Below are 13,419 nucleotides of genomic sequence, written 5' to 3'. Positions count from 1 at the left end.
TCAATGAAGATCTTTTATTTGAGTTAATTATAGTCAAAATTTACACATTTTTTTAAAATCATATGTAAAAGATTGAAATGAAATTAAAAACTAATAAAAAGACTTTATTATTCTTAGTCAAGTTAAATACATGAATAATTTGTATACAAAAATTAATGATTGATGTATAAAAAATTAAAAAACTGATGTAAGTGAACTTTATAATTTTCAGTAACAGTAGTTATTAATTTTTTTATACGAATTTTTCATATTTCTAATTTTATCATGGACATTAAAATCATTTCAATTAGCCTTTTAATTTCATTTTAGTCTAAAATTTAAAAATTTTTAAAGTTTTGACACAAATTAAATTGTGTCAAGTGTCCTCATCAAAACTCTCCAAACAAAAATTTGAATTTAAAGAATTTTCAAGACTTTCTAAAATTTTTTAAATACTTTGAACAAGAAAAGTGAAAAGTCCACCATGGAAGTGATGTTGACGTGCAGTCAGAAAAGAGTTGGGAACGAAAGTTTTCCATTATTTCATGGAAATTTCTTCCTATTTTTAACAAGAAATTTCCGCCGACAGTTTTAATTCGCCTGTCGCAATAAAAATAATGACGCACTAGTCAAGGCTCACAGGCTCATTTTTCTGCTTCCTGGAAATTTCCGTGTTAACATAAATTTGAACAAAGGTTCAACAGTCACAGCCTGAAATGCTAAAAAATCGATTATTGAGGTTAAATAATTATTTTTTAAAATATTACCTAAATAGCCAGAGTCTTGATAATTGATTATTTAAGTTAGAATTATATTTTAAAATAAACTTTTGAAAGTTGTTTATAAATTTAATTTTATTATTAAATAATACATTTTATTTCTTAAATAAAGTTTGACAAATTTAATAATATTAAATATAACTTTATTAATAATTTAATTTTAAAAAAAATGTCCTCCACAATAACTTATATAGTTGAAATTAATTTTAATATCAAAATAGATTGTGTTATAATATAATCAATTAAAATTAAAATCAAAATTAAAATTAATCATATTTTATAATTAATTACACACAACTAAAATTTAAAGGGACTCGTTAGACTTATTTTTCTGTTGTGTCGATCTAATTCCCAAGATAAGCAAACTCTTCAAATCAACCTTTGATTTGATGTAGTCATTCCCACCAAGTTTTCAGCCTATAGCACCATTTCAGCTTATGACCAACAATACCTTCTGCTTCCTGGAAATATCTTTCTTTTCTTTTTTTTGGGTCTCCTGGAAATTTCCCTGTTGACTTCAATTTGAACAAAGGCTCAATATACTCAGACTCATTTTTCTGTTGTGTCCATCGAATTCCCAGGATAAGCAAACTCGCCAAATCAACTTCAAGTCTTCAACTTTAGATTTGATTTAGCCTCTCCCACCAAGGTATTGATTTGATCTTTCTCCTTCGTTTTCTAACAACTTATACGCTACTCTTTCTTTCTTGTCTTTTCTGTGGGAAAAAAAATCAACAACCTATAAAACTTTGTTTTTTGTTTTCGGTGCTTCAGCAATGGCTGCTTCTGCTTCTTCTTCCCAAGTGAAACATGATGTTTTCATCAGCTTTAGAGGTTCAGACATCAGATCTGGTTTTCTCAGCCATTTGAAAAAGGAGCTGCGTCGAAAGCAGGTAGACGTCTATGTGGATGACAGGCTGGAGAGAGGAGATGAAATATCATCTGCACTTGACGAAGCCATAGAAGGATCAATGATTGCATTAGTGATATTCTCTAAAGAATATGCTTCTTCAAAGTGGTGCTTGCAAGAGCTTGTCAAGATAATGGAACGCAAGGAAACGAGTCAACAAATTGTGATTCCAATTTTTTACTACGTACCTCCAACAGATGTCAGGAATCAAACAGGCGCTTATGCAGAATCATTTAATGATCACGAACAGAGGTTCAAGGATAACATGGACAAGTTGAAAATTTGGAGATCTGTCTTGACGAAAACCGCAAACTTATCTGGTCATGACTCACCAAATTTTCAGTAAGTTTGTTTTCACAATTCAATACATTTTATAGACCCCACAGTGATTTAGAATATGCTAAAGTTATCTCAAATCATGTCTATGAATTTATTATTTTGATCATAAGTAGCTTGTAATTTTGTTTCTTTTTTCTTTTTATAATATGCCAGAGACGAATCCGAGCTCATTGATGCAATAGTCATGGATGTCCTAAAAAAGTTGAAAGTTGACAACCATTCTGTGCCTACATCCCAACTTGTTGGATCGCATGAAAATCTCGGTAGTGTTGAATCATTGATGGAAATTAATGAGTCACAAGAAGTTCGATTTATTGGAATTTGGGGAATGGGAGGGATAGGCAAAACAACCCTTGCCCGAGAGATATATAACAGATTCTCGTCTGAATTTGGAAGTCATTGCTTCTTGGACAAAGTGAGAGAAGAATCAACAGGGATTACTAGTCTGTATGGAAAACTTCTTTATGAGCTATTTGGTGAAAAGGATCTCCACAAAAATATGAATGATGCAAAGAGAAGGCTGCAACGAGTAAAAGCCTTAATTGTGCTTGACGATGTGGACAATCCAAGTCAACTAAAAGGAGCCGGGCAAATACTTATTAATTTGGGATTGGGCAGCAGAGTCATTGTAACAAGTAGAGACAAGCATGTTCTTAGGAGTGGACGGATTGATGAAAAATATATACATGAAGTTAAGGGATTGAAATTTGATGAATCACTTGAACTTTTTAGTTCACATGCTTTTGATCAAAGTTATCCCAAAGTAGGATATGAAGAGCTATCAAAAATGATAGTTCATAATTTAGCTAAAGGCAATCCTTTGGCTTTAGAAGTTTTGGGTTCTCATTTTCATTCTAGAGATGAAGTATATTGGAAGAGTGAGCTTGACAAACTCAAAACTTGCCCCCATAGAGGAATTCAAGATATATTGAGGGTTAGTTATGATGGATTAGATGACATGGATAAGGAAATATTTTTAGACATTGCATTTTTTTTTGTGGGAGAAAAAAAGATAGCATTACTCAGGTGCTAGAAGCTTGTGATTTCAAAGCAGTTAGTGGAATCCAAAATCTCATGGATAAAGCTATCATAAAAACAAATCAATGTGGTGGAATCATAATGCATGATTTGATACTTGAAATGGGTGAACAAATAGTTCGTGAGGAATGCAAAGATCCTAGACTACGTAGCCGATTGAAAGATGCAAATGAGATTTATTGTGTATTGAAAAGTAACATGGTAAGTGAAATGTATATAATTTTTTATTTTTATTTTTTTAAAACAATTTTTTAAAAAACTAATATTATTTTGATTTTGATTTTGTTTAGGAAACTGATAAAATTGAAGGCATCTTATTGGATTTGGATGCAATCAAATATTTACGATTGCACCCAGACACCTTCACAAAGATGAAAAATTTAAGATTTCTCAAAGTTTTTCATTCTAGATTATGGAGGCTCAAGACATGGCGGATGGATAACATTGATGCGACATGTAATATAGAGCTTCCTTTGGATCTTGGCCTTTTCCCTAATCAATTAAGGTATTTTTATAGGATGGATATCCATTGGAGTCTTTGCCATTAGAAGGCTATTGTTTTGAGAACCTTGTCGAACTATGCATGATAGAAAGCAATATTAAAAAGCTCTGGGATGGAGTGCAGGTATTTATATATTCTTATATATATGCACTAATTAATGTGTGTTTGTGTCTTCAATTTAATTAAATTATTAGGCTTTTATGTGTAAAATTTTTTCTGTTTCCATTGTCACAGGATCTTGTGAATTTGAAGATATTAGATTTGTGTGAGTCCAAACAATTGACGGAGCTGCCTGATTTTTCTAGGGCACATAATCTTGAAGTTGTAGTTCTCTACGAATGTCTAAGTTTACGTAGTGTTCATCCATCCATTTTATCTCTCCACTCTCTTGAACAATTGGATGTCTCTCATTGCGGGAAATTAGAGAGTCTTGAAAGTGAGACTCATTTAGAATCTCTCTCTGAGCTTAATGTTGAAGGTTGTGTGAGCCTTAAGAAATTCTGTTTGTCATCAGAAAAATTGGATAGCATAGATTTAGAAGATTGCGTGAAAGTCGAAAAATTGCAAGTGCTGCCAATGGGAGGTTTCACGAAACTCAGAAGGCTTGTTATTGAAGATGGTGAAAGATTAAGGAGCCTTCCAATAAGAGAGCTATGTGGCTTGACAAATCTTGAGGAATTTAAAATTAGGAATTTCCAGCAGGAAATTAACACAGGGGAGATGCGCTCCCTTTTTGATGCTTGGCACAATTTAAAAGAACTACATTTGGATAGTTGGAGTAAATTGTCGGAAATCCCTGACAATATCAAGGCCTTATCAAGCTTGAAACACATTTTCTTGACAAACTGCCAGGGGCTTAAGTCTATACTTGGACTTCCTCCCTCCCTTCAAGAATTAGATGCCAGAGATTGCACTTCATTGGAGATTGTATTCTCCGACTCTCTAGTTCGGAATTGGTGCCAATTTGATTTCAAAAATTGCATAAAGTTGAAAGAGGATTCGATTCACTTTATTGGGGAACTACTAACTCATTTCTCTTTGACTTCAACATGTAAGGATGGTTTGTCATATGGTGCTGGAGCTCGTTACCCAGGAAGCAGAGTTCCAAAGTGGATTGCATATAAACAAATCACAGAGCCTTCTAATGCTATCGAATTCACTTGTAATCTTGAACGATCACCCCGATTATTGTTCTGTTGTGTTGTTCCTCATCATCTCTCATATAGAGATGACTTTTTCTGTGATTTTTCTTATGATGATAAGAACAAATTCCACAGGACATCTTATTTTAGTTGGGATAACGAAGACTTTTATCCTGAAGAAATGAATTCGGATCATGTTGTTCTATGGCACATGAGAGGGTGTTCATTTGGTGCTGAAAAAGGTGATGATGCCAATAGTTCATGTAAATTCTATATGGAATGTTGGAATGATGATCGTCGTTGTTTAGAGGAAGTTCCGATTAAAGCATGTGGAGTGCACGTAACATATATGTTAGAGTCGGACTCGACTGAAGAAAGAGTCCCTCCAACAAAGAAACAGAAAACTTTCAGGTATCTTCCGACCAGCCAACTGAATCCAACAAATCAATTTCAAGATGACATCATCTGTCATCCCTTGCAACTGAAATTTATACGCAAGAGCAAACAAAAGCGCCTCCCATACATACAGTTTCTTTGATATATCTTTACAGGTATCTCTCCCTTCTTTGCTTTTTAATTATAAGCTCACCTTCACTACTATTATCTTAATTAAAATCACTCTTGATTAAAAAAAAATAACTAGATATTTTTTCTATGCTTAGATATACTAAATTAAAGTAGTAAAATTTTCTACAATATTGTATTTATTATTTCAATATTTACACTCTATTGAAAAAATAAATATGCCCCTTTTTCCAAATTTCTTCCATTTTTTTATTTTTTAAATAATTCTTTCACATATATATATTATTTATTATTTCTCTACATATTTTTGTGCAGTATAGTACTTCAACATGTATAATAGCTATTGTAAATTATACCGACAACCCATACAAAACAATATATACATATATATATATATATATACATATATATATATATATACATATATATATATATATATATATTTGTTGGAGACAGATATATAATTTTTTTTTAAAAGAGTTTACTTTTGCCATCCACTTTTTTTTTTAATTTATTGATTGAGCCTGTATTTACATTTTATTTGTGAGAATAATAGATTATGAATCACCAAATTGTTCTATATAATTTTAATATGCACCTGATGACAGATTCTAAAGTAATTTATGTGATTACAAAAAAGGTTATTTTTGGAATAAAATAAATTGTTGTTTATTTATAGTATGTGAAACTTTTGTGAAATTAATGAAGCTATTTACAGATGAAAACTTTTTACAACTTTTGAAAATTACCTTTAATCAAATTAAATACGTTAGTTAAACCACAAGTGAAATAAACAAAGGCATTTTTGATGATATGATTCAAATGCTTCATTTAATTCTGTAAAACTCTAGTATTAACAATTTAGAGGTAAGTGCATCTTCTGGCCAAAGAAAAAAGAAAACAACTTATAGGTAAGATCTTGTAAATAGGATTGGAGGAAGTAAAAGAGCAAAACATAAAGCTTGTTGATGGTATTTGATGGTATTTTAATTTATGTAAGATACGAAGGCTTAACAGACCAGCCTAAGCTGAGCTCAAACTGGTTTGTTCGTTATCATCTCTTCTATGAGCATACATATTAGCTCCTTTGTGACTAATAAATAAATCTTCATTTTGTATGGTGTAATTTTGCTAGCTTGCTCTGTTTTGATAAGGTTGTTAGTCTGAGCATGATTGAGAGTTTGTAAATGACTTCTGAAACTTTATGATTTTTGTTATTTAACATGTTTTAAATATTCTATTCGTGACATGATTGAGATTTTGTCCCTGTGCTAATTTGTTTCGCTGTTTCCCCTAACATGTGAGAATAAATTTGTGCTCGTTCTATTCAATATGCCTAAAATTTCAATCATTCTTTTGCATATTGTAAAGTGTAATAATGAAATTTTTAGTACTTCAAGTTTGTCTTGGTATTAATTTGGTCCTTCAAATTTATTTTTTATCAATTTGATCATTTAAAGTTGCCTTGATTATTAATTTGGTCTTTATTGTTTAAATGGGGGGCAACACTATAAAACTCTGCTAACATGGATAACCAAATACTAATAGTAGCAATGTCTATTAATAAAAAGAAATATAATTTTTTAGGTAGAAAAAATACACTCATGAATTTTAAAAAACAAAAGAATAAAATGTAGTGTAAGGGACTATATTAATTAATAAAATTTAACTAATTTGATGCCTAATTTGTTTTCATTTAGTTATATATACATATCAAGTTATCAAAATACTTTACATATTATATTAATTTAAGAGTAAATTTGTATTTTGAAACTTAAGAGACTAATAAAATGATAATTTAAGAAACAGTAAAGGACTAAATAAATAATTAAACTAGAAAAATCAAATCGATAACTGAAACAAATTTAAAGGATTAAAAATTTTATTATCCCTTTAACTTTTGTCCCCGCTTTGATTATCATGAAGGAAGTTTCAAAACATTTATTTTGCTCCTCATCCCTACCTTGATATACTGTTTAATGCCTTTTTTTTCCCCGGTCCAGCAATGCATTGCTGTCAACTTCCTTGAATCCTTGTTTGTTGATCAATTTGTGTGGCTTGGCATATCTTCTTGCATCTACCTGGTAAGAATCATAACGTTTCCCTAATGTTTGAGTTTGTTCTTGGAATTATCAATGTGAAGCTTTCACTCAGTAATTGAGTTAGAGGATAGAAATAGGAATTTAATTACTCAATAAAGTGAACTCAAGCTTTGAACTTATATTTTTCATCCACACTAACAGAGGGACTTTGCGATGGTCATGTTTTTAATTTATTGCGATTTAAGTTGGGAGCATTTCATCAATTTTTATTTTTTTTTTTTTGCCCCTGACATGGATATATTTAGTTTGTACAATGCAGTTGCTTCGCGTTCGAAGAGCAAGCCCAAAATACAGTAGTGAAGAGTCTCTCTGTTGATGATCATTGAAGTGTCTTTGACATGTGAATCATATGTAGCAGTAGCACCATTATTGTGACATTTTTATGTTTAATTTCCTTATAGTAGAAACATCATCGTCACTTTTACTTAACTAGCCATTGGCTGTGTGTGAGCATTGTATAGTAGTTTTATATGGAACAAACCAGTATTTCATTCATTTATTTTTATATCATAGCAGTACATAACTCTATCATGTATACATACAAGGGCCTTGAATCTGACGCACAAGTTGCCAACAAAGGAGTTGAAGGTGCATTTTCTTGCTCCCTAAATTGGTCCAAAATTGCACTCCTAGTTACTGTTGATGTCTTCCTCTCTAGTTAGGCTCTTCATGTATCCATTTGAGGTTGTCTAGGTTAGAATGAGCCCATTTACTTGTGCATATCATATCAGTGTTTTGGTCCTTTCAATATTGTAGATATGGACTCCTAATGGATCATTTAGCCTTTTGATTCTTTCTCTTGTTATTGAGCCCTTCAATAAGTAACTAATAAGAGTGAGTCTACTAGGAAGATTTATCTTTCAAAACATGCCAAATTTAAGTCTAAATTCATATTAAGAGAGATGCCCATAATTAATATTCGATCATGTCTTAAATAAAATTGCCTTAAAAAAAAAACACTTGTATGCAATAAGAAAAATTGTCCACTGTAGTCTACCAGCTCATCAGCATTTGGCTGCATCGAAGAATTTATGGTTCTAAATAGTTCCATATGCACAAAAAATCGACTTACAACAACTAAGAAATGCTTACATAGAAAAAGAGGAAGATTTAGGTATTTAGTTTTATATACACAATATATTTTTGTCTAATTAAATCAAAATATGTGGATTTTAATTAAAATGTTAATAATATTATTGACAGAGTTTAATGCAGACCAGTATTTCATTTCTTTCATGTATTAATATATTTGTGGAGGGACTTGAATCTGGCGCATAAAGAGGCAAGATTGCTACTATATTTCCTATGAATAAGCTACAATATAACAGAAAAGATCAATCCAAATTATTACAAGGAATATTTACAATAAATGCTAGTTGATTATACTCGATCCACTTCAATTGGATCATTAATATAAATAATGTATGACTTGTTAATGCTATCTTCAAAATTTTGCCTTGTAATTCTGTGTACAGCTACTGGTTCACCAAACGTTGTTTACAAAATCCAATTTCCTGGAAGCAACATTTGTTTTCATTTGCAAAATGTCGTTTTGGGATGATATTCTTTTTTTTTTTTTATAAAAAAAAAATCTGTGTTGAATCACCAAAACAAGCATATATCATTGGGTTCATTGAAGGTCAATTAGGGCACCCGCTAAGCCTCTTAGTAAGTATATAAGCTATTTGGTGTTTGTTAGGAATATGGGACGATGATACAAGTAATTCCTACTTTCACTTAATCTATGAGAAAATAACAGTCCAGAGTGATCCCTTAGAAAAACCATCTTTTAGGCAAAGATTGGGAAGTTGAAGCATCACACATCTTCCAGAAGGGATTTCTGGCTTCTTATGCCCTGATGTGGAACACGGGATTCCATGTGTTGGCTCAGCCATCCACCACCAGAAAAAGTCAATTTAGCGAGGTATGAATGCCTCAATCCCTCGCTAAATGGCTTCTATCCTTTACTAATTTCGTTGCAAAAAACAAACTTGCGCAGTTTCTTGCTAAATTTAGCAATGACCATAATTTATTGCTAATCCTTTGCTAAATTGGAAAAAAAAATACCCACTTTAGCTAGGGATTATCAAGGACATGCATTCCTCACAAAATTAGCCAGGGACATCGTCCTAGCTATTCCCTTCCTAAAATAGCCAATCTTTTAACTATGATTTGTGAGGGATATATCCATCGCAAATTTTAGGGAGGAATTGAATCCCTCACTAAAACTTCAATATTTTTTTTAAAAAAATCCCTAACTAATCCTTCATTAAATAATTAATTTAATTTAAAAAATCCTTTGTAAATTTGCAAATTTTGACATTGTGATTCCTATATAGCTACAACTAACCATCCATTCAAATTTCTAATCACAATCTATAATCACATTAATATAACAAAAGTTCAAACCATTTCATACATAGAATTGAACACAATATAAAGGAGTACGCGTATAGAAAGTTCAAGGCACTTCAAACAAAAGTTGTTTTGGACAATCATGACTAGAATCTTGTTCTCTAGAGAAATCTGAACTATTAGCATTTTATTGTGGAGTTGAGACCCTTTCACCCAAAATTCAAATGGCCCTGAATATGTCTTACTCTAATATCTTCAAAGGCATGTCTAATCATCTTTGTTTCATTTATGACATAATCTCTGCAACAATTAGTTTAAAGACATTGTCAAAAACTAAATTAATCAAACAGATAAATAGCTTCCAAAAATAAAAATTGATGGTTTTTAGTGATTCCACCCACCTTAGTGATTCTAAAAATTAATATATGCATGGAAAGTGACTACTTGATCCCATGACATTATAAAAGGCCTGTTTTAAGTGTCCTAAATAATAGAAACTTACTGACTAATTAAATGCAAATATCGTTTCTTTTATTTGGGAAAAAGTTATACGTATTAGAGGAAAATGCACCTGCTGATATGCATGTGCAGCAAGAAGTGATTTGATGCATATTTGTTTCACATTTAACCCGTCGTGAAGGATGACGTGATTACTAATCAGCACTCAAAATAGATGTCATTAGTTGTAACCTGTGATTATCATAACAGCTTGTGAACTCAGCTCTGTAATTTCTGTTTTATTTCCCCCATCTTTTAGTTTAAAAAAAAAAAAAAGAACATGGCAGAAAGAACATTACCAGGGTACATAAACATAATAATTTAAACAGGGGGGAAAAAAAGAAAACCTCTTAACAGAGATACTCAGTTATGAAAAAAGGAACTTTCTGCATACTTTTTTTCTGCCAACAAAGCAAAGATCTTTCAATATCATTAAAACCAAGAAAAGATGAATACATAAACACTGCTCAGAAATGAAGTCTAGTAACCAAACAGAAATATAAAAACAGAAAAAGAAAAAAAAAAACAAAAGCTATCCTCCATCTAAACCATAGCTCGAAAGATCAGCAGCAAGCAGATTTTGAAGAGTAAGTAAACATAAAATAAATGCAAGACTTGCTAGATAAACTAAATCAAAAGAATAAGTAAATGTAAAATTCAAAACAAACTCAACACACTATTGGAATCCCTTCCTCCACAGAGTAGAAGCCCATCAGAGCATGCACTAATAGTTGTATACCTACTCAAAAAACAAATGGAAACATGAAATTCAACCCGGTATCTCAAATAAATTTCATGCACTATATTATAGCCAACGGATATCATTACAAGAGATAGTTTTAGTAATTATAGCCAGCAAATACACTACAAGTCTCAGCATTTAGACAAAAATTTAGAACATGGAAATGTCATGTACATGTAGTTTCCTGCCTCACCAGAGATATAACCAGCAAGCATTAGATTATACAGCTAGCCCTCAATAATGGAACGAAAACAACAAAAAGTATTCATCTTGAAATCATCACATATAAATAGGAACCTTCAAGAGCATACTCTAAGGACCAAGTTCACCTTTAAGGATAGCAAAATTATCAAGATTCCTTGACTTATCATTCAATTTGTCTCTTCTGTCTATACAAAGGTCAAAACAACTTTGAGCCTCAGATGCAAGCTGTTAGAAGCCAAGAACACAAGTCAGGAGAGGCAGCATCAACATATAAGCTTTCCTGCATTAAGATAGAAATTCAGCAAGAGATTAATCACAAGAAAATTCGAATCACATAAGCAAAATATAAATAAAAAATGCAGAACATAGAACTAGAGGACTGTAAGAATGTGTGATAAATATTTTGTTAGTTGCTTAAATAGTAAATTAGTTATTATCTTCAGAGTTAGTTATTCAAACAAGTTATTATATTTAGTTATTATCTCATCAAAATAGTTATTTATTATTTAATAAGGATAGGACACACATTCAAAAACTTCTTTTATCTATTCTCTCTTGAATTTTACGAGAACAAAACAACATAAGTAGTACAAACACTTCAAAGTTATATTTATGGAGAAAATCAGGCCACCAATCGCAACTTTGTAACATGTATTCTTACCAGGTTATGAGCTTCATCAAATACGAGTATGATATAATCCCAAAAAATATTCAGAGATTCTCTATACCCATGGTCAATAAGATAGTTGCATGGTGCAAACACCATATCGACAGCCTTGTGAAGTTCTTTTGATAAGTACCAGAGACACCTGAGGTAAAGACAAGCCATGTGAAACATATGAGAGTCCAAGCACTTGACAATTTCAATTGGTTGAAAGAAAAAGAAAAAGCAAAGTGACATTAAACAATCAAATTCAAATGTTGTGATTTCATAGGGAAAAAAATTAAGCACAACAGCAAGAACCTACGGCCCAACTCTTTTTACAATGTTCACCAAATCCTCAATATCTATAGGTTCTTCTCCAAGATGGGGATTTCCCTTTGAGTATTCTAGAACAAGATTAAAATTAGTCTCAGGTTAGTCTAAATCTAAATGTCGATGCTAAAGCATACTAAAATGCACAAACACATACACGATATTATGATCAAAATCATATCCTAAAAATTTTGAAACACCAACATAAAATAGCTATAGTATGTAAAATATATGCAAGCTTAGAAGACGTGAGAGGAGTTTACTAGGTAAAGGTTAAGGCACTAAGAAAGTACACAGGCAAAAGGAGAGGATTATACTTCACCCCAGATACATCAAGATTCAAGAACAGATACAGTTAGCAAACTAAGCTCGACTTTTTGGTAGTAAAGATGAATGAAACATCATATAGTGACTATTTACAAATAGCAAAAGCATCATATAGATCACAATGAAAAGCCAACTAACCTTGAGCAGAAGCTTCCCTGTCCCAAATACCAAACCATTGTGCAGACTGAATCGGGAAGGCTTGAGACCAACGTAATACACAGTTAAAAAAAAACAGATTAAGAAAAGAAGAATCAAGGGAGAGAGGGAAGAATAAGAAAAATATGTGACTAGGGTTTGATGAGGGAGGTGGGAAACGGAGAACGGAAAGAGTGAGAGAGGTTACAAGAAAGCATACCGAGTTGGGGTTTTGTGTTGAGAATGTCGTTGTAAGAAACCGATGAGAAGGCCATTGCAAGGGGAGGAACCGAGGAGACTGTCGTTGCAAGAGAAGGAATCGAGGAGAACAGCGTCGCTGAAGGCCCAAGAGCGGCGTGAACCAAAGAGACAGCAAGAGAGTAAAATAGTAACAGTGTATTTTGGTTCAAAAGGGAGAGGAGTAGGAATTTTAATGAATTTTTGTTTAATTTAAGAAGAGCGAGAAATTAATAACAATTTAATAATTTTAGTCTTATTAATTTTTATTTTTGTTTTAATTTTTTATTAAAAATAGTTATATTATATTTTAACAATTCTATTATTTTAAGGATATAAATTTATATTAAATTATTAATAACATTTTTTAAAAAATAGATATATTAATATTATATTTTATCAGTCTATTTAATAAAGAATATTAAAATTTTAAACAATATAAATAAATAATTTAGTTATAATTTTATTTCTTCTTCCCCCTCCAAAAAACCTCAAATTGAAGGGGGGGTTAAAACTCTCATCTAAAAGTAAGAATCATGATAGGCTTAGCTTTTATAGACCCAACCCATAAGAGCTAAAGTTTTAAAACTCGATTATTTAAAATTTAATATAATTTTGAGGTTCAGCCC

General features: G+C 31.6%; 2 protein-coding genes across 10 annotated transcripts in view; one reads left to right on the top strand and one right to left on the bottom strand.

The window, feature by feature from the left end:
- The window catches only part of LOC129287862 (TMV resistance protein N-like), a 51,356-nt gene extending 43,248 nt beyond the window's left edge, over positions 1 to 8,108 (top strand). Inside the window, exons 1-7 of one of the 9 annotated variants that reach the window (XM_054924123.1) lie at positions 1,162 to 1,407; positions 1,533 to 2,010; positions 2,161 to 3,246; positions 3,336 to 3,550; positions 3,782 to 5,240; positions 7,218 to 7,298; positions 7,562 to 8,108. In XM_054924123.1, the coding sequence (XP_054780098.1) occupies positions 1,535 to 2,010; positions 2,161 to 3,040 (1,356 nt within the window). In that variant the 5' untranslated portion in view covers positions 1,162 to 1,407; positions 1,533 to 1,534 and the 3' untranslated portion in view covers positions 3,041 to 3,246; positions 3,336 to 3,550; positions 3,782 to 5,240; positions 7,218 to 7,298; positions 7,562 to 8,108. Of the gene's footprint in view, positions 1 to 1,161; positions 1,408 to 1,470; positions 2,011 to 2,160; positions 3,247 to 3,335; positions 3,671 to 3,781; positions 5,241 to 7,217 lie in introns of those variants that run through there. The other 8 variants (XM_054924121.1, XM_054924122.1, XM_054924118.1 and 5 more) reach the window with 8 other exon arrangements.
- A 2,841-nt stretch (positions 8,109 to 10,949) lies between these two features.
- Positions 10,950 to 12,933, bottom strand: LOC129288866 (regulator of telomere elongation helicase 1 homolog). The gene is made up of 4 exons (XM_054925669.1): positions 12,774 to 12,933; positions 12,557 to 12,616; positions 11,777 to 11,924; positions 10,950 to 11,395 (listed from the first exon to the last, which is right to left on the bottom strand). Exons 2-4 carry the CDS (start codon positions 12,592 to 12,594, stop codon positions 11,330 to 11,332), a joined length of 252 nt encoding a protein of 83 aa, XP_054781644.1. The 5' UTR covers positions 12,595 to 12,616; positions 12,774 to 12,933; the 3' UTR covers positions 10,950 to 11,329.
- Between the last annotated feature and the right edge of the window lie 486 nt (positions 12,934 to 13,419).

Source organism: Prosopis cineraria, unplaced genomic scaffold (genome assembly GCF_029017545.1).
Source record: "Prosopis cineraria cultivar Desert tree isolate PC_DT_omini unplaced genomic scaffold, ASM2901754v1 PC12, whole genome shotgun sequence".
In the NCBI taxonomy this organism is placed as follows: domain Eukaryota; kingdom Viridiplantae; phylum Streptophyta; class Magnoliopsida; order Fabales; family Fabaceae; genus Prosopis; species Prosopis cineraria.
The sequence above is the reverse complement of the archived record's forward strand: the minus strand, read 5'-3'. Positions and strand labels throughout refer to the sequence as shown.